Source organism: Ipomoea triloba, chromosome 15 (assembly GCF_003576645.1).
Source record: "Ipomoea triloba cultivar NCNSP0323 chromosome 15, ASM357664v1".
NCBI lineage: Eukaryota > Viridiplantae > Streptophyta > Magnoliopsida > Solanales > Convolvulaceae > Ipomoea > Ipomoea triloba.
The window spans coordinates 654370-680216 of record NC_044930.1 but is presented as its reverse complement, the minus strand read 5'-3'; the positions used below and the strand labels follow the sequence as shown (position 1 = coordinate 680216).

At 38.1% G+C, this 25847-nt stretch overlaps 4 protein-coding genes across 4 annotated transcripts; 2 read left to right on the top strand and 2 right to left on the bottom strand.

The window, feature by feature from the left end:
- Positions 1-4368: 4368 nt before the first annotated feature.
- Positions 4369-6652, top strand: LOC116006746. The gene is made up of 2 exons (XM_031247234.1): positions 4369-6353; positions 6496-6652. Exons 1-2 carry the CDS (start codon positions 4369-4371, stop codon positions 6650-6652), a joined length of 2142 nt encoding a protein of 713 aa, XP_031103094.1.
- Positions 6653-12071: 5419 nt separating this feature from the next.
- Positions 12072-15100, top strand: LOC116006217 (trihelix transcription factor PTL-like). Its single transcript, XM_031246515.1, has 2 exons — positions 12072-12778; positions 13858-15100. Exons 1-2 carry the CDS (start codon positions 12330-12332, stop codon positions 14741-14743), a joined length of 1335 nt encoding a protein of 444 aa, XP_031102375.1. The 5' UTR covers positions 12072-12329; the 3' UTR covers positions 14744-15100.
- A 4257-nt stretch (positions 15101-19357) lies between these two features.
- On the bottom strand, positions 19358-21249 carry LOC116007400 (fructose-bisphosphate aldolase 6, cytosolic-like). Its single transcript, XM_031248059.1, has 4 exons — positions 21172-21249; positions 20803-21030; positions 20267-20694; positions 19358-20111 (listed from the first exon to the last, which is right to left on the bottom strand). Exons 1-4 carry the CDS (start codon positions 21197-21199, stop codon positions 19716-19718), a joined length of 1080 nt encoding a protein of 359 aa, XP_031103919.1. The 5' UTR covers positions 21200-21249; the 3' UTR covers positions 19358-19715.
- Positions 21250-23109: 1860 nt separating this feature from the next.
- Positions 23110-23997, bottom strand: LOC116006744. The gene has a single exon (XM_031247233.1). It carries the CDS (start codon positions 23995-23997, stop codon positions 23110-23112), a length of 888 nt encoding a protein of 295 aa, XP_031103093.1.
- Positions 23998-25847: the final 1850 nt, after the last annotated feature.

The window sequence follows — 25847 nt, the reverse complement described above, 5'->3', positions numbered from 1 at the left end:
GGGGGGGGGGGGGGGGGGGGGGGGGGGGGGGGGGGGGGGGGGGGGGGGGGGGAGGTTGTAGTAATATTATTATTATTCACGTGGACTGATAATAGGTGTTGTTTTCTTGTACTAAAAGACGAAGAAGAAGAGGGTCCATTGTTTTGAAAGTTGGTTCCGACCTTTGCAGGGACAAATTCATCTTCAATTATTGAATTCAATTGGTTTCATTTCATTTCTCTGCTGCAATAATAATAATATTTTTTTCGTTCCATTCGTGAGGATAGTTTGGGCATTACGAGATCTAAAATTGTCACGGTTAGAAGACACTAGGCGGTCGATCTAAAAATGCTCAACAATGCATTTAAAATAGAGTCAAGGGTACACGTTTCTGAATACAAAATCCTGTATTACAATACAACATCTGTTCGAATAGAACCCATGGCCTCACATTGGAGAACTCCTCCGTATCACTAAACCACAAGTTAGCCGCTTCACATGTTATAACCTAGTTTTCATGAAAAGTCAGACTATATATTTTTTTTTTTTTTGAAATTGACAGTTTTCATGAAAAGTCAGACTATATATATATTTTTTTTTGAAATTGAAAAGTCAGACTATATATATATATATATATATATATATATATCTAAAAACATAATAAGTCTCAATCAAGGTTATATCCTTGATTTATGTCCCTCTTTTTGTATGCTAATAAATATATACATTTTGCTTTAAATGTTGTACACTTCAATGTTATTAGACAAAATTGTCCCTACTACATTATTGTTATACAAAACTACCCTTACACCGTTATAACACCGTTACTTTTAGCTTCATCGTTATTACCATACACCTATATCTATCATATCTTTTTTCTATTCTTTAATTATCATTTTATTATAATCATTATATAATTAATTTAATGTTCAATTATATTTTAATTAAATTTCTATTAAGGGTAAATAATATATTTGTGTATAAAATACATATATTATTTGTGTATATATAATTTGAATTATAAATTTTAATTATTTGTATTTATTAATGTTTTAATATTGGGCATGAATTTTCGCGCATCGCGCGTACCAAATACTAGTGTATATATATATATATATATATATGCATTCCATTTATGTAGTGTTATGCGCGCTAATCATTTGCATGGGCAAGCTAGCCACCATATATCATTGAACTAACAATGGATTCATTATTGATCACTTCAATGTACGTATCTTTTTGTGCTTGTATTATTGGTCTTGCATTTGTTAGATATATGTGTTGTATAGATATGGTCGACAAAATATAGATTGATTGTACAAAAATGAAGGTTGGATTAATCAAATAGATAAATCTCTAGCTTATATTACTATCAGGTCAATCAATTAGATATGGTCTCATTCTCTCTCTAGCACGTCTAGGGTTCTGCTTCTCCTACTAGGGTTTTCCTAGGTTTTCGTTTTCTCTGTGTTTTCTCCGATATTTTGCTTCGGTTTTCTTCGCTGATTTCAGCGTTTACGTCTGTTGTTGCCTCCCCGTTACGCTGTGCATGGCGACTACTGGGACGGAGGGCGGCGTTGGGAGGTTAGCTGCGCGCTGGGCGGACTTGGCCTTGGAGGACGACGAGGAGGAGTTCGAACCGGTTGGCGAGGGTGTTGGCGTAATCCAGGTAGGAGGGGAGGAATCCTGGGTGGTGGTTGGACGGTTCCTCACGAACAAGTTGGTGAAAGTTGAGTTCATGCGGCAGGTCATGGCTTCTGTGTGGCAGCCGGTCAAGGGGGTCCAAGTAACGGAGCTTCAACCGAACTTGTTCCTCTTCGTCTTCTATCATGAATCTGATATGGTAAGGGTTTTGGAGGAAGGGCCATGGTCTTTTGAAAACAACACTTTAGTTTGTAGACAGGTTCGCGATGGTGCTCTCCCGGGTGAGGTAACCTTGGACTCTGTTGACATGTGGGTACAGGTCCACGATCTCCCGCTAGGGTATACCTCCGATTTAGTGCTCGAGCAGATCGGGAATTTTATTGGCACCTTTGTGCGCGGTGATGATAGATTTGCTGGGGTTCCGTGGCGGACTTTTTACCGAATTCGAGTCTCAATTCCTATAGCCCGACCGTTACGCCGTGGAATGAAGATGGTGAAGCGTGACAAGTCGACATGCTGGGTGTCGTTCAAGTACGAGCGTCTTCACACCTATTGTTTTTGATGTGGCTTGTTGGGGCACTCCTACAAATTTTGCATTAAAGCTAGGGAATCACCTTTGTCCGTGGAGCAGTACGCATACGGTGCTGAACTGCGGGCTGGGGGTCGCACGGGGCCGAGGGCAGTGGGAGATCATTGGTTAATCCCGCCTGAGGGGCCGCAACAAGTTCCCGAGCCGGAGTCTGCTGTGTCGAAGGTTGTTCAGACTAGTGCGGTGGAGGGCAGCTCGGTCGCTGGGACTGGGGGCCGCGACTTGGCCGTGGTGGTTGTATCTAAAAGGCGCCGTGAGGGGTCGAATGGCGGTACTAGCTGTCGCAATGGTGGTGGGAGTGGTGATGTGGTTATGTCAGATGTTCCAAAAAACTTGCTTGTGGCGGGTTCTGGTCACCAGACCCGCCCATCGTCATGAGTATTGTTAGTTGGAACTGTCGTGGCTTGGGTGATCCACGTACAGTTCGTGAGATTGTGGGCCTTGTGTCCGGTAAGAAACCCGAGTTCTTGTTCTTGATGGAGACTAAAGTGGGGCAGGTGCATGCAGAGCGGCTCTGTGTCAAGCTTGGGTTTGAAGGACTGTTCTATGTTGAGCCTGTGGGTTTGAGTGGTGGTTTGGCGTTGTTTTGGAGAAAGAATTGTACAGCCAGGCTGATGAGTTATTCTCGGAATCATATCGATGTGGAGGTTAGTCTTGTGAACTTTGCATGTTGGAGAATGACGTGTTTCTACGGCTTTCCAGAGCGGGGGAGGAGATCGAATTCATGGGATCTACTCAAGACGTTGGCCGGTAGGTCTGCATTACCATGGGTCGTGTTAGGCGATTTCAATGATCTCTTGTTCCAGTCTGAGAAAAGAGGAGGTAATCCACACCCGGATGCTCTACTTCAGGGGTTCGGGGAGGCAGTGGAGAGTTGTGAGTTGGCTCAGCTTCCTATGCGGGGCTATCAGTTTACTTGGGAGAGAGGCAAGGGGACTCTGGATTGGATGGAGGAACGACTGGACAAGGTTTTGGCAACCACAAAGTGGTGTGATTTACTTGACAAAGCTTATGTGGAAAATGTCTTAACTCGTACGTCTAATCATTCAGCGATTTTCTTGTGTATTGACCCAGCTCGGTGGAACATTAATGGGGCTCCCAAGGGCTTCAAGTTTGAGATGGCTTGGTTGCTAGACGAGGGGTGCAGGGGAGTGGTTGAGTGTGCCTGGCAGGAGGGGAGAACAGATGGGCTCTTGAGCTGTTTGCAGCTATGTGGTGATAGATTGAAGAAGTGGGGCGGTGATCGATTTCATAAGTTCGGTAAACGCATCAAGTTGCTACGTGAAAAGCAGCTGCACTTGCGCGGGCTGAGAGACCCAGCTTCTTTGGCTGAGTTCCAACATCTGGAGAATCAGCTGACCCAACTGGAGGCCCAGGAGGATGTCTTTTGGAGGCAGCGTGCCAAACAGCACTGGTTGAGGGGTGCCGATGCCAACACACGCTTCTTTCACAGGTATGTCTCTGCTCGTAAGAAGAAAAATACTTTGTCTAGGCTTAAGAATGGGGCTGGGGTGTGGGTTGAGGGAGAGGACTTGAATCCTATTGTGCTGTCTTACTTTGAGAATATCTTCAAGTCGGGTGGTTCCACCTCCCAGGAGTCTTTCTTCAGCTCTATTGCCCCTCGGGTCTCGCAGGGTGATAATGAGAGTCTACTGCGCCCTTTTAAATTGGATGAGGTCAAGACAGCCCTATTTTCGATGTTCCCTGATAAAGCCCCAAGACCAGACGGGATAAATCCCGGGTTCTATCAACACTATTGGGATGTGGTAGGTGGTGATGTGTCCGCATTTGTGATTAATTGCCTAAGCTCTTGCTCTTTCCCTCCTGGACTTAATGATACTAATGTTGTGTTGATTCCGAAGAAGAATATTCCAGACTCTGTGTCTGATCTACGGCCCATTGCACTGTGTAATGTGGTCTACAAGATTATGGCTAAGGTTCTGGCGAATAGGATGAAGCACCTTCTCGGTGGTTTGATTTCTGAATCACAGAGCGCGTTTATCCCAAACAGGCTCATTACTGACAACATTCTGGTGGCGGCTGAGGTGGGGCATTATCTGAATAGAAAGCAATGCGGTTTGGTAGGGTGGGGAGCTCTGAAATTGGATATGGCGAAAGCCTATGATCGTATGGAGTGACCGTTCCTTCGGAGTATGATGTTAGCCCTGGGTTTTGCTGTTCAATGGGTTGATCTAATTTTGCTTTGTGTCACCTCTGTTTCGTATAATATTCAGGTTAATGGGGCTAGTTGTGGTCGTGTGGTGCCATCTCATGAATTGCGCCAAGGGGACCCCCTCTCTCCATATCTGTTTATTATCTGTGCAGAGGGCCTATCTTTGCTGCTCCAGAAGGCTCAAGCAGAAGGTTCCATTCATGGTTGTAGGGTGGCTAGAGGTGCCCCTCCCATTTCGCATCTGTTTTTCGCTGATGATAGTCTCTTGTTTTTTAAAGCAAATGCCCAAGAAGCAGGAGTTATTAAACATTGTTTGGATGCATATGAAAGTATGTCTGGTCAGGCTGTAAACTATCACAAATCTAGTATTTGTTTTAGTAGGAACACTCCTGAGAGCGCTCGTGAGGAGGTGGCTGGTGTGTTAGGTGTCGTTCAGGCCCAAAACTTTGGTAAATACCTTGGTCTACCAAATTTTGTGGGAAGGAATAAGAGAGCTGCTTTTGCGTATATTGAAGATAAGATTAAACAGAGAATATGCTCATGGAATAAGAGGTTGCTTTCACAGGCAGGTAAGGAGATCTTATTGAAAAGTGTCGCCCAAGCTATGCCCACTTTCTCAATGGGTGTCTTTTTGCTTCCTGAGTCGGTTTGCCTCTCTATTGAGAGAACCATGAACAGATATTGGTGGGGTTCAGGTGCTGAAAGAGGAATTCATTGGAAAGCTTGGGATCGCTTATGTGTACCTAAAAAGTTTGGGGGTCTGGGATTTAAAGATCTGCGGGCATTCAATTTGGCAATGCTAGGCAAGCAAGTCTGGCGTTTCTTAACAATGCCTCAGTCTCTTGTGGCAAGAGTTTACAAAGCTAAGTATCAACCGAGGTCTTCTTTTATTGATGCCACTTTGGGAACCTGCCCTAGCTTTTGTTGGAGGAGTATTATGGCTGCTCACGAGCTAGTGTGTGGTGGAGTTAGGCGGAGAATTGGCAATGGTAAATCAACGTTCATCTGGGGCCATCCCTGGCTTCCTGATGAGGTTGACCCAATGATTCAAACACCCATGCCTCCCCATTTGAGTGGTGCACTGGTCTCAGGTTTGATGAACGAAGATACTAATGCATGGGAGCCCTCCATTCTCACGGATATTTTTGAGCCCTCTGATGTAAACCGTATATTACGAATCCCTATTTCCCCGGACTATGAGGACTCATGGTTTTGGTATGGTGACCCGAAAGGATGTTATATGGTCAGGGGTGGTTATAGATGCATTGTTGGAGAGTTTGAGAATTCCCCAACCAGTTTTGATAAATGGAGCCCCTTTTGGAAGATTAAAGTCCCTCCTAAGTGGAAAACTTTCTTGTGGAGAGCACTTTCAGATATTCTTCCTGTAACTACAAATTTGCTTTTAAAGAGGGTGGAGGTGGATCCCTCATGTCCAATGTGTGGTTTTGGTCATGAAAGTGTTATGCATGCCCTTGTTTTGTGTGATTTTACACAATTAGTTTGGCATGAATCTCATTTGGCTTTCTCTAACATTTTGGGTGACAACTTTACTTTGTGGTTCACAAATCTATTATGCTCCTTGCCTGAAGATGATGTGTTTTTGGCAGTGGTAATTCTTTATCATGTATGGAAAGCAAGAAACGATGCCTTATGGAATGGTTACCTCCCGACGCCAAGAAGGGTGGTAGCGTCTGCGGCAGCGGCGTTACATGCGTGGAGTGCGATCAATCACGTTCATCAGCACTTTGGGCGGTTTGCGGACGAGTCTGCGGACGAAGAAGGTGCAATACAGATCGCTCAAGTGCCGCTACCTTCAACTCCGGTGTGCTATTTCGACGCAGCCTACGATCCGGTCACCCTCAAAGCAGCGTTCGGTGCGGTATTGCTCGACCCAGGTGGAGGCTTTATTGCTGCTAGTGCTGGTCCTAATCGACTGCTTCTCTCCTCTTATGGCAGAGACCATTGCCTGTAAGGAAGTTCTTGCCTGGCTCAGAGATAGGGAGGTTGACTCAGTTCAGTTATTTACAGATTGCTCCCAACTTTGTAATGGTTTATCACATGCACAACCTTCATTTTATTCTTATGTTGGTTTGTTTATTGATGCTTGTAGGAGTGCTGTCGCTTCCTTTTCATTTTTTCATATTAGGCTAGTTCCTAGAACGATGAATGTTATTGCTCATAGGCTAGCTGTTGCGTCTGTGCAACAGGCTTATACTTTGTACTGGGATTCGGTCCCACCGGATATTGTTTCTGATCTTTTGCATTAATCCACAGCACTTTTTTGTTCAAAAAAAACAAATATTACTATCAGGTCAAACACATATTATACCTATCAACTGCGCGCATAACGACTAACGAGTATCGAATAAACAGTTATCACTATGTCAAAAGATATAGTTAGCAGTGAAGACACAACTTTATTTCCTTATACTGCGTAGCAATCATCGGTACTTTTATGATTTGACTCATGTTACTGGGAATTTGTGTTGGGAGGGGATCTGAATGACCATGCCCAACATATTGTTTGAAACGTAGCGTTAGTTGTTATGCACGTATAAAGAAAAAAATTTGTATCGTCGTTGCTAATTATAATTTTTGGTTTGGTATAGAAACAGTGGAATTGAAAACCAAGCATATTTATATATGTGCAAGTTGGTTAATAAGCTTAGGTCACAAAAATAAAATTTGGAGAAATTAAATTAAAACAATGAAGCCTATAAATGTAAATTAACAATTTACCTTATAAACAGACAAACAGTAAAGGAGGCTATTAATGAAGTGTTCCCTATCCTCCACCCCTTCCTTTCTACCTCCTGCGATTGCAATTGGTTAAAATGCCTACTTTGTCCTTCATCCATCAATCTAGACTATTAATTGATTCTCTGTACATACACAGTATATGCAATGTTCATTTAGGTACAAAATGGGAAACATGAACCGGCGATTATATAGTTATATACACTATGCTAGACAACACATGACAACAAAATTAAAGTATACAATACTTTCCATTTTTATATAAAAGACATGCATGTAATATGTTGGATCCTCATTAAATGATAGTTTGAATTTTAGTTTTTTTTTTTCGGTAAATTTACAGGGTCTTTCTCTCCGTCCGTGTAACGGTCCGGGGTCCACCCACGTTCGCTTCGGGAGGCACGGGAGCTGGCCCAGGAGGAATCGTCACTTGTGCAATTAAATGATAGTTTGAATTTTAGTTGACATGTAACATAAATAATTTATCAAATATCTCACATATGTATAATCGCGCGCGCGCACACACACATATATATATATTTCTTGAATAAGCATCACTAAAAGTTTACCATCTACGCTCATAAATAGTGATATTGTGAATTTCCCTCGTCACTAAAAAATATTGAATTTGATTTTTTTAATACAAAACTACCAAAAAGGTGAAACTTTAATTTTATTAATTGTACAAATATAATATTATATTGTTTTTAGACTCTAATTGATTTTTAAAAAAAAATACTAGAACCACTAGAAATGTTTATTTATTTATTTCTTTTTAATCAACATGAGAGGGCCAAAACCCCAAATCTAGAAAGCTAATTATGGAAAGTAGCAACTTTCTTTAGTAACTTTGATATGATCTATATAAATAGGGACAATAATCTAGATATCTTATTGACATGTCATTTTTTATTTACAAGTATTTAAGCGATTGTACAAAAAATTTCAAAGTGGTGGGCTCTTTGTGCCAGTATGCAAAAATCTAACTTTTATGTTCAACTAAATTACCATGATTTACATTATTTTCTCATCTGACGGGTTGAAGCATAGGGTCCTTAGAATTGGAGAAAAAAGAAACATTAATAAGTGGTTTCATCGAAATCAATAAAATAGTAATTAACTAATTAATTTCAATTGTGCACTTTATAATTAAAAATAAAAAATAAAAAATAAAATATGCATGGGTGTGATTTATAGGTAGCTGCACGTTAATATATGCAGGCTATAGTTTTCTCACGTAATAATTGATTGGGATGCCTAATAATGGAATGCCCAAACAAAGTAATTGTATTTTAATAATGTGGTCATCATGAAAGTGTGAGACCATAATGTCCTCCTCCTTAGAAATTTGCTCAGACAATAATGTTTAATTATGTTTTAGTCTGGCCTAAAGTATTATTAAAAAAATATGTAAGAAAATAAAGGTATCCTAATATGCAATGTTTAGCTTGTGATTCGTCATTCTTTCCCTTTTGGGAAACGCTTAGGAGGAATATTTTCAATATTGTTTAATCTGCATGAAAATGTGTAACTTTTTAACTTACAAGCATTAAAAGCATTTTATATCGATTGAATCGAGGCCTCGAGGGAAATGTTTTTTTATTTATTTATTTATTATTTTTAAATAAAAAAAAATCTTGCTAGCATATAGGTATAGTGAATATATAGAATACTCCACCTAAATTACTATTAGTGAGTTCCAAGTATGAGTGGTTATGGATCTTAATATCAAGCTTCTTCTAAAGAATGGTAATAGGACTTGATGACTTGAACCGGTCACTTCTTTTAAAATCAGATTTAAGCAGGAAGTTTTTAACCAAATTAGTCAAATTGTTGATTTGATAATCACAGACTTTCAAGCTAGCTTGACTCTTTATAGGAAATGTCAATTGCCCTTCTGTTTGATTCAATTAGTTGGTGTTGTGAATAATTCGATACACAAAATTTGTATATATATACGAAATATATATAATAAAAATATGGATTTATTTTATGGAAAAATAATCCCAAACAAAAATTGGTATGAAACCAAGAACTCAAATTTATTTATGCTAAATAAAAACTAAAACGAGAAGAGGGTTTTATTATAATATGAGATTGTAAACCCAACAAAGAAGAAGAAGGGGGAAATTCAAGTCGTGTGTACTAACACTCTCTTTAAAACCGATTCGCTACCTCCTGATGGTGCTAGGAGCATTGTAACGTCAGCCTCCCATGATAAAACGGATTACAACTTTAGTGTTTGAGCACTCAAACATAAAGTCCTGCGAACTAAAATAATAGGCGAGCACTTCAATTATTTTCAAAAGTGTTGGCAGTTTTATTGTAGGAAAAAGGTTGAAAGAGGAAGAGATGGTTTAAAACCAATTGTTATGATCGCACAAAAGAAGGCCTCTATACTATACAATTTAACCTTTTTCTAAAAGGCTATTGTATGTATAGTGGTGCAAACCCACTTCCCAAACAAATGTGTGACAAGTGCTTATTCAAAGTCTTTTCACCTTCATTTTCCAACTCAAATGGATTTACTTTAATAATCAATTTCACATTCACCCATTATCCATTTTGAGCGTAAAATATATCAATTTCTTCATCTCACTACGAAGAGTGTGAATTCACTTTGACCCGACCCAAAGTGAAAGTGAACTCCACATATATTTGTACCACAAAATAGTCACTTACATACCATTTTTAAGCTAAAAATTCGAACATCAATCAGCTATGTGAACCTTAGACTAACTTGTGTTACTTGGCATGTATGAACATATATGTACAAATCAGATCATGCAACTAAGAGTAACACGTACATAGTACCTGTCCCCTACTTCATTTCCAATCCCACTATATCTACTCTACAACATATATGATATATGTAGCCATGTAGGGACTTAACTTGATAACCACAAGAGTTCAAGTTGAACTTTTTGAGAGAGTTGATTTTTAGGTTTGAATCAATTAACTATAGATAATTTATATTGACTTAACTTATTGTGGTCTTAACAGGGTCACAAAACGGACTTCACACCCAACACACATTCGAGTAGTGACTGCAAATCATCAAAGTATACGTATAGACATATAGTATACTCTAAACTTTCTTGTAAATTAAATCAAAATATATATGTATTTGCAACATGCATATACAATACGTAGAGGAAGATATATATGCAAGTACTTATGTTATGTATATCTGTGTATGTGTGTGTATATATATATATATATATATATATATATATATATATAGTGTACTCTGAGCTAGACTGCTAGAGAGACAAACAAGAATCAGAAAACGTACTGCTGATCTTAGAGTGAAGGAGAAAAGTGTCAAAATTGACAGTACACTAAGCACTGTATAACATTATTAATCAAGCCAAAGCAAAAAGGAAAAAAAATCAAATTAAAAAGTGAGAGGTATATGATGACAGTACACTTTTTTTCCAAAGTTCTACAATTATTATGTGTGGCACCACAGTTTTTAAATAGAAAAAGGCTTGTCCAATGATTTTTTTTTTCTTTTCTAAAAAAATAAAAATAAATTTTTAAAACTCTAAAATAATTTATGAAATTGAAAAACACGGATGAACAGTACTCTACAATAGATGTTGAAATTAGAAACGCGGATAAACAGTACTCTGGACACTGATCGAAAGTACTGTTCACTCGTGTTTTTCACTTTTTCTGAAGTGTTTAACTTTTTTTTTTTTTGGTTACACTTATTTCTTATCTCTTTCACTTATATTGTTGTTATGTTTTGACCTACAATGTCACTTTTGTACAATATTGTTTGTTGTTCATTTTGCCAGGCAACACAGACAACGTAACTGGCTAGGCGGCTAGGGTTGTATAAACCGTACGTAACCATCCTCATTTGTAAGCTAGCAGCCTAGCAGCTTCATGTCCACTTAAATTCGTTATTTTTTTTTAGTACCATAATTTTCAAATATCTAGTCACGAGAACAATTTCAACAGGGGTTGATCAATCAATTAACTTGATAATTATAAGAGTTTTATTAATTTGAGTAGATTAGTTATGAAACTAGAGTTATAAATTAAGCTATTTGAAAAGTGATTTTTAATGCATATTGTTGCATTGATGATGTTCCAATTGTAGTGTATAGGTTTATGATGCTGCAGGCAAGATTTTGACAATTTTTTGGAATATATTAAAAGAAGACACTTTTGTCAATTATTGCCTCACTACTAATTGCCACACACCCCAAAAAAAAAAAAAAAATTTGTCTACAACGTACCTTTCTCCAATATACATATATCATAATCGAACGAATAATAATAACTCAAAAAGAAAAAAGAAAAAGGTGATAAATATATACAGTTGATTTGCACTCTAATCCGAAGTTCTCATGCATTTTTGTTTCGTTTCAATTAAAAGTTATCACGCTTTTACGCATGTGTATGTTGAATTGAAAAGCCACAAACAACATATCTTTTTCTGTTTTGTCTAAATTAAAAGTGAACTATACATTAATATTTTATATATATGTTTGAACCTCAAATTTGAGTGTCATTCAACGCTCCCGTCCTAGAAACGAATATAGAAGACAAATTGGGATGTGACTCAATTAGTCTACAGACAACCAAATGCTTGTTTATAATATTTTACATATTATATATGCCCAAGGTTGTCGACTTGCACAGACAATCGATCTTGTCTTAAATTGGTCAATTAATTGAACTGTACTTATATGAAAAGTATATAGGTTGTTTTTCTAATCCTTTCACAGTTCCACCCAATGGCCGGACGGCTTAGTTACCATAATTTACTTTTTCATTATAGGTCAAACGAAAGGATGGAGACGGGACAAGAGAATTTCGCATTTTGTGAATAAGAATATATGAGTTATGTTTTGGAGGAGATGGATGGAGCGTGCACTATATACATATACATACAAGAGAGGAGAGAGAGAGAGAAAGAGAGAGAAAGCTTTGGATTGCAGCAGTAGGATAGAGACAAAGAGAGAGAGATACGAGAAATGGGTAAACAGTGCATTTAGTGGTCTCTCCTCTTCTTCCTCCTCCTCTTCAGCCCCTACTTCTTTTACCACTTAAATTCAAAGCTTTTTCTTTTGAGGACACGATCCGGTTCTGCCGCAGCTCTCTCACGGCGGCCCTCAACCTCCCAACCACCGCAAAACCCCCCACGCCGCCGCGTTCTTGAATCTCCGGTAAATGGAGGATCAGTATGGAATGGCGGATCTAAGGAACTTCATCAACAACCGCCCACTTTTCACTTCCACTCCCCACCCACACCCGCCGGAATTCCTATCCCCCCACCACCGGAATCTCCCGCCGCCGCCGCCGCCGTCGTCGCATCACCCCTACGAGCTTGTCATGCCGCCGGTGCCCCGCGCCTTCCACCACGACTTCCTCCCCGACTCCAGCGCCAACAACGCCGCCGCCACCACCACCGCCAGCGTCATCACTGGCGGTGGCGCGTCCAGCTCCGCCTTCAGCGGCCTGGACATCGACGCCGCCGCCGCCGGCGGCCTCGGCTTCGACGGCGGAAACGGCCGCTGGCCTCGCCAAGAGACCCTCACCCTCCTTGAGATCCGATCAAGACTCGATTCCAAGTTCAAAGAAGCCAATCAAAAAGGCCCCCTCTGGGATGAAGTCTCCAGGTACCATTATCATAACCCTAATCCCAAATATTTCAACCTTAATTAATTCCCAGATTTCTTTAGCTTGTTCACCTTCACGTCGTCCTAGATGCATGTGTAACTTTAATGGTTTAATAATGTGTTGCTAATTCTGTGTTAGGAAATGACAGTACACCCAGAACTTCAGTCGGAGAATTCAGATCACATATTCATCTCTATAATTTCGTCATCACCTCTATCAAAAACCACTTCTTTACTGTCACTTCCGCCATTAAAACTTATAGAAAATTAGCAATTAAGTAACTTCGTTTGGGAAAGGGATATGACTGTGCACCTCTCCCAAAGCTACCATCTTTCCTAGTCTCAGTCCCAGAAATATAAGTCGTCGCGCACTATTCCCCAACCGGGTGGCGTGACAATGAAAGAACATGAGATTTCCTATGATTAGCAAAACTCCTCCTCCGAGTTTCACCCTCTTGTGAGCTTTCCGGGTGGGCATTAAGTGTTGATCCTTCTTGGTGGGTATTAAGTGCTAGCTCTTCTACTTAACCGTTCATTGAATAACTGTGATTTCTCTCAACTCTGTATAATTCATTCAGTCAGTTAGGGAGTAGGGTGTATGTGGGCATTCTTGGTGGGTATTAAGTACTAGCTCTTCTACTTAACGGCGGTCCACTAAAAAGCTGTGATTTATCTCACTCTATATAATTCATTCAGTTTGTTAGGGTGCATGTGGGCGTTCCTGGTGGGCATTTGGTATTGGTCCTTCTACTTAGCTGCCGGCTGAATAACTATGATTTATCTCAGCTCTATATAGTTCATTCAGTCAGTTAGGGTGTATGTGGGCATTCTGAATGGACATTAGATACTGGTCCTTACGGTCCACTGAATAACTATGATTTATTTCAGCTCTATATAGTTCATTCAGTCGATTAGGGTGTATGTAGGCATTCTGAATGGACATTAGGTGCTGGTCCTTCTACTTAACGGTCCACTGGATACGCAAAACTCCTCCCACAATATCGCATGAAGTGAATTAGGGTTGTTGTGTGAGCATTAATGGTGCATGGGTTGATGTTTTTGGTGTGTTTTCTTCCTAGGATTATGTGCGAGGAACACGGGTATCAGCGGAGCGGGAAGAAGTGCAGGGAGAAGTTCGAGAATTTGTACAAGTATTACAAGAAGACCAAGGAGGGGAAAGCGGGGAGACAAGACGGGAAACATTATAGATTTTTCCGACAGCTCGAGGCTCTCTACGGCGAACCCAGCAATTCCGGTTCCGTGTCGGAAACCCACCACGCCCAATCCAATTTTCCTTACACCAACGCCGCCGTGGCGGCCAATAACACCGCCCAAGACCCCGCCGCAGCCGCCTTTCTTCACGACTCAAAGGTGTCCGACAGCCTCAGCCTGTCGAATTCCTCGGACTACGACACGACATCCTCGGACGACCCCGACAGCGATCACGGCGCGATGGCGAGCAAGAAGAGGAAGGGGAAAGGGCGGTGGAAGGCGAAGATTAAGGATTTCATTGACGGGCAAATGAGGAAATTAATGGAGAAACAAGAAGCGTGGTTGGATAAAATAATGAAGACGATTGAGCACAAAGAAGAAGAGAGGATGTTAAGGGAAGAAGAATGGCGAAAACAGGAAGCTTCTAGAATGGAAAGGGAGCAGAAATTCTGGGCAAATGAGAGAGCTTGGATCGAAGCTCGAGATTCTGCTTTAATGGAGGCTTTACATAAAGTAACCGGCAATGAATGTAACAAGAAAAGAAAAGACGACGACGAAAACAACAACAACCTAGGAATCTGCTACTCTTTCCAGAACAACAACAATGGAGCCTCATACTGCCCAGAAAATCAACCCATCAACCCGGCCATCAATGATAGCTGTTTTAGGCTTCTGATGGGGGACAATGCAGAAAATTTATGGGAGAATTATGGGTTGAAACTCAGCAAGGGAGGTGGAGATGATGGAAAATAAAGTTATATTGTTATTATTATTACCAGACAACAATAATGATAAGTTTAAGGATAAGGCTAAGGCTAAGGTTGCACAGTCTGTAAAATATTTCTCAGGATTGATTATTCATCAGGCTTGAGAGGGTATTGTAAGAGTAGCTGATGATGATGATCAGAAGAGGTCAGGAGATGGCTAGAAAGGAAGGTAAGTTGCATTGGTTTAGCTATAAGTGCTGGCTTTTTCTTCATAGGCAGACAAAAAAACATTATGGGATTTGTGTTTTATTAAGCTAAGGTTGCTCCTAACATGAATGCAACATCTTCTAGGCTGGACTACTTCTCAACTTTAATAAATTGTTTTTATTTGTTCTTCACTTCATCTATATTGATTCCCCTAATATAGATTTCTGATTCCCATTGTTAATCATAAGCCAAGGGTAGTAGATTCTGGGCTGCAGCTTGAAGAGTTGAGCTCAACATCTAAAACATGGCGTTGTCTGTTACGCAAGTACAAGAAAAACGAATGATGTTGTGTGTTTTCGTTACTAACTATAGCTTTTGGATTCTCAATAGTAGACCTTCATCCTCCAAAATTTATTTATTCTTAGATAAAAATGAAATAAAAATTCTTTTTGATATGTTTTAGTCATATATTCTCGAATGTAGCAATCATCATTTCATTACCTAGCAAAAGAAAAAATTCCAATCTTTTCAAACTTTTCAGATACACGAATATCATAACAAATCACTTTACCTTAGTGGGACACTATATTTTTCATATCTGTCTGCCACTTAAACAAAACGTCTCTCCGTGTATATAGAGTATCACATGCCCCTAATAATGACATTGTACTAATTTCAAATGTAAGTATAGGATAGTTCATAATTCCTTTGACCTCAATGTGGAGTACCATGATAATTTCTTTGGGTAATTTGTGGTTTAATTAACTAAGTTAGAAGTTAGAAACTACCCTTTGCGTGGGCTCTTTCTTAGTGCTCGATAGAATTAACATTGGAGATTGTGAATGTTGACTGGAACAACCTCAACTTTCAACCTTGTATGTATATAGACATCATTAAACAACAACTTCAAACTTGCCATCAACACAAAGAAAATATATCATTCTATTAAAAAAATTTATTCAAAAAAATATTTGGAAATAATTGAGCACAAATACAATTAAAGTTAGAGTTTTCTATATTCGCATCTTATCTTCAACTAATTGAGTGGATACAACTCATATTCGCATCTTATCTTCAACTATAATGAGTGGCTAACAGATACTATATATATTATATTTAATATGACGGGTGGACCTAATAAAACATTATTTGCAATAGAAAATGAGTATAGTTAATACAAAGATGAGTGAGCCTAAGATGTTATTAAGGTAATGTTTGATGTGATAAGTGAACCAGCTGATATAGACATATAGTGATACATTTTCAAATCTCAGTTTAGTGGACCAAGAAAATGGCTAATATCCCACTATTTACTTTTTTCCTAGGATAGTACCATGGTAAAAAAGATTAAATTTTGGCAATTAAGTACAGTAAAATCCATAACAAAATTTTTAAAAACTGTACGGTTTCTTTCCTCAATGTTGTAAGTGGTTCTTGTTTGAACTTTGAACCGTATGGCCATTTTAATGTTGTAAAGTACAGTTCATACTTTTAACTCAGATTCTCTGAAGGGAAAATAGACAGAAAAAATAATTTTAAAATTTATTTAGGGGAAAAAAAAGAATTTAAAAAAACATCATGGTATTTATGGTAATACAGAATAGGAAACAGCATTCTGAATTATATTAAACATACTACAGTACTACTGTTGTGTCGTCAGCTCTCAGTCTTTATTTATGTTTATTATTTAATTTTATTAATATTAATTTAATAAGTACATTAAATTAATGCTCATGGGCATAATACAAATATAAAAAATTAATAATAATTCTGCCAAAAAATAAAGGAAAATACAAGAGGGGTAAAAGGTAGACATAAATTTCGCAGCTTTATCCCTCTAAAACTCCAGTTTGATGAAAAACGTATAGTGTTCTACAGTGTTGTAACTCCCAATGCTACCTTAAAACTCTCACAGACAAATGAGTCATTCTCAGCTAACCTACACACACATAGGTAAAGAGTAAAAAAAATTGTAAGAGACACCTATAATAGATTATTAACTCTTAATTTAAGTTCCGCTGATAATATCTTTTGAGATAAATAAATTTGATTAAGTCTAAATAAATTATCACGATTGAATTTAGATATTTTAGTTCAACTTAAAACTATGAAATACTCTTCTGTTCCAAGGTTGAAATAGATCGCCTTGTGGGGTAGTTCATTAGTTAGAACCTATAAGGATTAGTCCGAAGAAAATGGATTAGCTTAGGTTCAAAGAGTCGATTTGACAAAGCATATATGGTAAAGGCCATTGTAGACTTGTAAGAAAATTGCCAAATGATGCCTCCTTAATGACCAAAGTGACGCTATTTAGATCCTGACGGTTAAACACATGCTTTAATTATCGACCAACCGCTTATAATAAATAGATGACACTAGAAGTCAGACACCTTCATTTTATTACTGATCAAATTTATAAACCCTCAAACATTATATGTTATACTTCCATAGTTCCACTATTAATCCTTCATCCAAAATTCTTATGCAATCTTCTATATATGATGTCCGGATTCAAAATCCCACTTCGTTCAATTTATTTTACAAGCAAATTTTATTGATACTCCATATTATTTAAAGACATTATAAATGACGTTACATATATAAATTATTTTTCTCAATTGAGAAAAATACATTTAGTCCTTCAAAAAAAAAAAAAAAATCCAAGTGACTGGGAATCCCAAAATATTTGATGGGTAATCAGCTTTTTTAAGGGTGATCCCAATATATATGATTTGACTACTGACTGAGAGAGAGGGATACCCATAACCCATGCAAATGCATCATATATTTTGTCATACAAAACCCCTTTCAGATCTCTCTCTTTTCATCTCTTTATCCCAATTTGGAAACCTGCCCAAACGTTTTCCTTAAAGCTACTTCACCCACACCCTTTCTCTACTTCTACTCCCCTTTTTCTCTCTCGTCTTTTTTTTTTCTTTAATTTTATTTTATATCTTTAAAATATAAAGTATTTCGATACGTGGTCAAAAATAGGAAGAAAAAAAATTGTGGTCAAACCAATTCTTACTTACTATTTATTGGTCAAATCAATTTTTTATTCTTTAATTATTTCTATTAGCGTTTTTTTTAAAATAATTTTTATATTTAATTTTTTGTGATTAATAGTACTGGTTTCTAAATATATAAATTTTAGATAATAATTTTAAAATTAATATTATAAAAAATAAATTATAAATAACTTCAAGTCAAAATCGTTAATCAAACCCGATAGATAAAATGCAGTATATTTTTAAAATTGTATTGTGAGTTGGGCTTGGGCTTGGGTTCATTTTCCCAAGGGGCAGAGAACTGCACCTGAAATTTTGGGCCAATTTTCCCCAACCCAACTGCTATAGTTGGTCCATAAATGATTAAATAACATGAGATATACATATATATTGAACTTTTAGGTAATAATAATAATAATAATAATAATAATAATAATAATATATTTTGCATAAGGGTATTTATGTCTTTAAGCATATATTCCATTTCTAACCAAACGTTAGAATACAATTCCTAAAGTCTATTCCTTCAGCGAACCAAACAATAGAATACAATTATGTTCTATTCCTTACCTATTCCATTCCTTGTGGAATAACATCCCTATTCCCTCCAAATTCATTCCGTGAACCAAACGTGTTGTTAATCATTTATTCTGCTGTGCCGATATTGCACCAGATACTATGGGAATTTTTAATTTTTTTTTACAATACATGTTGATGGGTTAGATACTGGTGATATGGTGTTATGATCATTATTTCAAGGATCATGATCCACATAACTGTGTAGATCACAAATAAAATGATATGGTGTTTACTGTTTAGCCTCAACTTAAATGGTCGGTCTTTGTTAACCATGTCACATGTTGTACTCTTATATTTAATATATGTATTATTATCAGTTATACCTATAGTTTAGTACCTATAGTTTAGGAGAGTCTGATGCCAACTCTCGTATAGGTATACTATCTGTAATTCAGTTGTTGAATAATCTACCACATTCATCTGGTATCAGCCAAAAACGATCCTTTTCACATGTTGTACTCTTATATTTAATATATGTATTATTATCAGTTAGTTATTAGTCAATAGTTAGTACCTATAGTTTAGGAGAGTCTGATGCCAACTCTCGTATAGGTATACTATCTCTGTGTAATTCAGTTGTTGAATAATCTATCCACATTCATCGTCGATTTCATGACATACTTATTTATTAATTTGAGGTTTTAACTTCTCAATTTAAAGTATAAATAGTTAAATACCTTAAAAAATGACTAGCAAAAAGTTTGAAACTCTTCATACAATAGGAATTAACACATTTTCTTGCTTGCTATTATTCTATTTTTACTAATTAATTAGGAATTCCCTTGTTCTCCAATGAGTTTCACAAGTAATGAAACCAATACATATTCTAAAATACCAATCAACACGTACTGCATATAACCAAAATGTACAAAATCTAAATTCAACTTAAATTCATAATCTCATTAAAAAAAGCCATTGAATTCCATACAAAATTTCAATGTTATTCAAGATTTATTGAAAACTAACAAGATGGGGTGGGGGTGGGGGTTGGATGGGGTGTGTTGGGTATAAACTTAAAGAGAAATCCTAAATAGTAATAAACACTCTCATGCTTATTCGGAATTAGTCTCAGACTCGAGCTCGGCTAGGCTCGTTTGCAACCCTAGCCTTAGTCTCAGATACTGAGATACCAAATGCTATAAAGAAAAAGAAAATAAAAAATTAAAACAAAAAAACACACACATGTCCTCCAAACCAAGATGCCAAGCCATGTTTAGCTTAGTTTTAGTACTTATAATCCTTCTCATGGAGGCTCTCGGAAGCGCCCTCGGCGAGGTTAGCGGAGCCGGCATAAGTTCCGAGGGTGGCCTCGGAGTTAGCTTTGCATCTGGCCAGGAAAACATCCTGCGCCGCCTTGTAGTTCTCCTGCTTCCCACCCCAAGCCTTGAGCGTGCTCTGTTGCAGAGCGCGGCCATAGGAGAACGTGAGGCTCCATGGCTTCTTAGTCTTCAGCTTGTTCATGGCGTTCAGGTTCACCGTCGCCTCCTCCTCGCTCTGCCCGCCCGACAGGAAAACCACGGCCGGGACGGCCGCCGGCATGGTGCGCTGCAACGCCCGCACCGTGTACTCGGCAATCACCTCCGGCTTAGCCCTCGTCTTGCAATCGGACCCCGGCGTCACCTGTTAGAATAATTATATCATATAGAATCATAATATGCAATAATAAGCATCTGATCGTACTAACCTGTAGTCATAGACCTTATATAATCACTGGTCATCATTGTAATTATTGTATGTCAGTATATCTCCTAAACCTTATATAATCACTTAATTACCATGTTGGGCTTCAAGAGGGTGCCTTCGAGGAGGACGTGGTGGTCGTTGAGGGCCTTGTAGCAGGCGGCGAGGACGCGCTCGGAGACGTCGGCGCATCTGTCGATGTCGTGGGGCCCGTCGACGAGGATCTCCGGCTCGACGATCGGGACCAGGCCGTTTTGCTGGCAGATTATGGCGTAGCGCGCTAGGCCGTTGGCGTTCTCGTTGATGGCGAGCTGAGTTGGCTCGGTGGTGCCGATCTTGAGAACCGCTCGCCATTTCGCAAACCGTGCTCCGGCCTCGTAGTACTTCTGGCACCGTTGGGCTAGCCCGTCGAGACCCTGGGTGGTTGTCTCGCCATTGGTTCCGGGGAGCTCTACGGTGCCGCTGTCAACCTTGATTCCAGGAAGCACCTTGCCTTCCTTCAGGAGATCAACAAATTTCTTTCCTGAAAATTTAACATTAATGTTAGAATCAAGCACTTATCACTTACTAAAAATTATAGCAATCATGTCACATTTTATAAGATATAGTGTTAAATCCGGCGAACACATACCGGAAGAGGTGGACTGGTACAAGGTTTCCTCGAACATGATGACGCCGCTGAGGTACTGAAGAGCACCGGGAGTGGTGAAGAGCAGCTCCCGGAGAGTCCTCCTGTTGGCTTCATTATTCTCAGTGTTGATGCTCTGCAAACGCTTCCCGATCGTGCCGGTGGACTCGTCGGCGGCGAGAATACCCTTTCCCGGTGTACCAATGTAGGTTGCATTAGCAATGAGCTCATCTGCACAAAATCCATCACCCATCAATATATTAACCATAACAGCCAAAGATAAAAAAAATTCATCCCAAAACTCTCATGTAGTCATCCCATTAATACATTAATGTATAAATAAACGTAGGTATAACTATCAGTTTAAATTACCAGCATATTTTCCTTTGTAGCAGGACATTGTGATGGTGTTGTTGGAAAGATAAAGTGAAGAATGGGAGAGAAGAACAGGAATAGAGAGATCTGAGAAGTGAATGAATTGGTAAGAGTTTTATATAGGGAAGTGATGGAGATTTGCGTCTATGGCCTCACCAATTTTTGCCATCCATTTTGTCCAGAATTCTTGGCCTCCCTTTCAAGTAACCGGTTTTTGTGTTTGGGCACATTTGACTGAGTTTTGCTCTCTTTATTTGATTTGTTTACCACAAATAATATATTTTATGACTCACCTCTATGTCTATCTCCATGACAATATTGTCTACATAGGATATATCCAAGAGACATACTGTATTTATTATTATAATTTTTTTTTAAATATGGTTATTTTTGTTAATAAAAAAATAATGTTAAAATTTGAATTGAACACAAATTACATTTTTTTCTCTCATTTCACTACTACTTTTAACTGAACCTGAAATTATAAGCACAAGTACGAGTCAGATTGACATTATGTGTTTTGTGTATTAACATGTCAATTCAAGAACCCGTTAATATTATTGTATTAACCGTGTACAAGAACCCGCCGCTTATAACACGTACACTAAGGACACATTGACACTAGTTTTCGAAAACAGAGAATAGAAAACAGAAAACGGAAGTAAACGGCCCCTCTGTTTTCTTCAATTCGCTCCAGGTATGAAAAACATTCATTATACCACTTATGAAAATTAATTAGCTTCTTGTAGACAAGAATACATGATCAAGCAGGGCAGCTACAGTATGAAAGTTTCACCAAATGTGATGGGTATTTTGTAATTGGGAACTCTGAACTACATTAATTTTCTCACCTAATGACTCACATTATATTCATTAACTTTGGTAATTCTAGTGTGAAAATTTTACCAATGTGATGAACTCTTCTTTATGAGCACTTAACACTGATGTTTTTATTACCTAGCTAATAAGTCGCTAAGTCACCATAATTTACTCATCTACTATCTTGTCAGGTTTATGTGTGAAAATTCTAAGAATAATGGAGTTTTTTCTTTGTGGAAAAATCATTCAGCTTCTTACAATCAGCCACGAGAGTAATTAACTTTGAGGATTAATTTGGGTATAGAATAGAATATTCTTTGGATCAGAGTACAAAAAGAATCTTAGACTAAGTATTTCACCATTATATAATAGTGCTCATTACAATGCAGCAGGCCAGCAGCCGGCCTCTACATTCAACTAGCCCAATACTATTGGCTACAAAAACATATAGTACCACTATTTGCTGGTCAAACCAGCTGTTAATAGTATCTCTGATCTATCTATATTATTATCATCAGCTAATTAATTATTAAACATATCCATAAATTGTTCATATGTAATCATCAAATTGGCCTGGTAGACACTCTGATCTCATAAATCGTTCATATGTTTTAAACTACATTCAACTATATATCTCATTTGATAGTGAAATTCGAACTGAGGCCGACCCGATATGTGGAGTTACATAAATGCCATGTTTGGTAATCGATTTTGACTTATTTGACTACTATTAACTGTTCAACTTGGTTAAAAAATAAGTGTTAACAAACAACTTTTTTAATTAACTTTTTGAGAAAAGAAATTATACCAAACAACTTATCATAACAGGTAATTTACCAAACACTTTACTACAATAAACTAACGTTATCAACTAGTTATATCATCTGACCTAATAAGCTAACTGCTATCAAACGGGACCAAACAACCATCTACCAAACAGGACGAACAAAGTTGGAACAATGCAGGCTGAGAGAAGAAGGGAAGGATGGAATTAATACATTAAACATGGTTCATCTGCAAACACTAATAATCTCCACAACTAATCATTCTACATTTCTTGGAGAACAGAAAAAAATTTAACATAAAGTATATGAAAACTAAACCAGAAAATTGCAGCTAGCTAGGGTTCTTGCAGGCACAGATCAAGAAACAAAACCCCAAATTCTCCTGTTCTTTCTGCTCCAAATTCTTCTCCGCTAACCACAGCCTGCTATCCAATCCACTCCTGGTTCTAAACATAAACACCGCCCCACCGGATCTCCGGCCAAACATCCAATCATGAACATCCCACATCATATCCACCACCAATCCGTCCACAAAAATCGTCTGATTCCCCCGGAAATTCCACTGCAATCTCGGCACCACAATCACATTCCTCTCATCAATGCTCACCGAAAGTGTCCAATTTCTCCCACCCTTTTCTTCCCCGCTGCATCTTATCACAATGTCGTGACTGTCGCCGGAATCGCAGAACCGCGCCTTCGTCGAGAAACCCGCGCCGCCGCCGCCTGCGGTGGAGAAATACTCACACCGGGAAACCAGTGAAAAGGCGGCGGCTTTCAACCTGCACTTCTGTGAAGCTAATTCTTGGTCGTTGTCTCCGAGGAACAAGACGATTTCGGAGTTGATCAAGACCAATATGCAGAACCCGGCGACCGGTTCCGGGCCGGCAGCATAGGAAGCGTTCGAGAGATCCCAGAATACTTCACTTTTCGCGCTACAACCTTGGATTAAAACCGACCCTTTAGGCTTCTCTATCTGTCTGGAATAATTCTTGTTCAGCGAAGAACACGGATAATCACAGACACTAATCCAAAATCCACGCGCCGGCGCCGCCGCCACGCCGCACCAAGTGATCTTGATCAAAAACTGTTCCTCGGACGACAATTTCACTCTGTAAAGACATCTCACGGCCTTCTTAAACGCCGGAACCGAACTCACACACCTTTTTCTTCTACCGGCGTCCGATACTTTGATTGCGCCTTCACTGTAACAAGTCGCCATGTTTCTCATGATTTTCCCGACCTCGAAAGCAAGAAAAAATCTGGGTTTTGCAGATTGAGGAAGGTGGAACACGTAAAAGGTGGTTTTTTTTTTTTTTAATGAAGCAGTTGATGTTCTTCCGAGTTTACAGTGTAACTGAAAGCCAAGGATCAGACAGAAAATGAAGGGAGAGAAGACCCAAGTTTGGACAGATCATGTTGTTGACGATAATAAAATAATTATAAAAATTGATGATTCTCTTACCTTAACAAATTCTGATATTTATACATAAACGGTCGGAAGAATAGGGGGCGCTATTGATTCATGAGACTTTCTTTATACTGAACTTTCTGCGACACTTCATCTGACTGTCATCTGTTATTTTATATCATATGTTATTAATATTAATACGATGTATTATTTATATTAGAATTAGAATAGAAGGTTAAGAAATAGTATCTCACTTTCCCTCTTTTCTATCAAAAAAAAAAAAAAAAAACAATAGTATCTCACTAACAGAACCATGGTGGATTGGTGGTTATGATTATTACGACCGGGGCTAGAATTTCATACTTTTGGATAAGTTAGAAGAGATTCGTATAATATTATTTATATTCGTGCGTGGATTATAATTATTAAGATTGAAATATTATGGTTAGGATATGTCAGAAAGTTCAAAAGACGTGATTATTTGTGAATTGACTGACCCACGGCCAGACAATAAAGAATCGATGTAATGACAAATTCAAACATCAATCTAATACAATAATTACAAGTCGTTCTAGTAAGGAATATTAGGGAGTGATTTTCGTAAGAGGACAAAGAATTACTCTTGTGCGGTTTACCTCTCTTGTGTAGTAGTTTCGACATTAATTACTTGTAAACTACTACGCAAGAGAGGTAAACCGCACAAGAAAGAGCATGTGCAACAAGTTTGACCAATCATATTTTTTATTTGACCATAGATTTTCTCGATCAATCAATTAAGACGGTTCACTCAGTCACCTTCTGAACATCATATTTTTTATTTGACCATAGATTTTTTCAATCAGTCAATTAGGACCGCTCCAGACTAATCATATTCGTGTTAAGTATGACTTCAGAGGTAACTAATTAACACTCACTATTTAGTTTTAACGTAACTCCACTCCTAGGGGTAGTTCCATATTTAATTGTCAATTCTTAATTTTAACATATTTCAATTCCCTCCTAGTCATAAAAAAGGTGTTCATATGCATCCAAAAAAAAAAGTGCCCATGCATGAAAACGATGGCCAAATTCTTTTTTCAGAAGTAGAATTTGGCCATCTTTTACCATTGTTTTCAACGGTTAATTGACACTTTATTTTTTAAAGTTTAATTATAAAAATTAGAATCTCAATTCGTGTGTCAAAAATAAATGTTACTTCTCTTGTGTAGTTTATGAATTATTACATAGGCAATATTTATCAATATTAAACCCTCAAATAGTACATGACATTAAATTTTTCTTCTCATTAAAAAAAAAAAAGATTAAACATTAAGAATCAAATATCAAATTATCACTATAAATAAAGTTTTAAAATATAATTTTCTTACCTTGTGAGTAAGTGTCTGAGTCTCTCGTCCCGTAGTTAAACATTATTATTAAAATTGAGTATTCTAATTAAGTGACCAATTCAAGTCTCTTATTTTGAGGTTAAACATTACTATCACAATCAAGTATTCTTTTGAATATTTGCACAGTACTTTGAAAAAGGCATTAAAATCATGCATTGATAAATTTAGATTTGTTCTCTGGCATTATTTGTAGTAGGAAAGTTGGTCTAAGTTAGTTGGATCTGTTGCTTAAAATATGAAACCATCTGTTCCATTGATGGACTGACCACAACT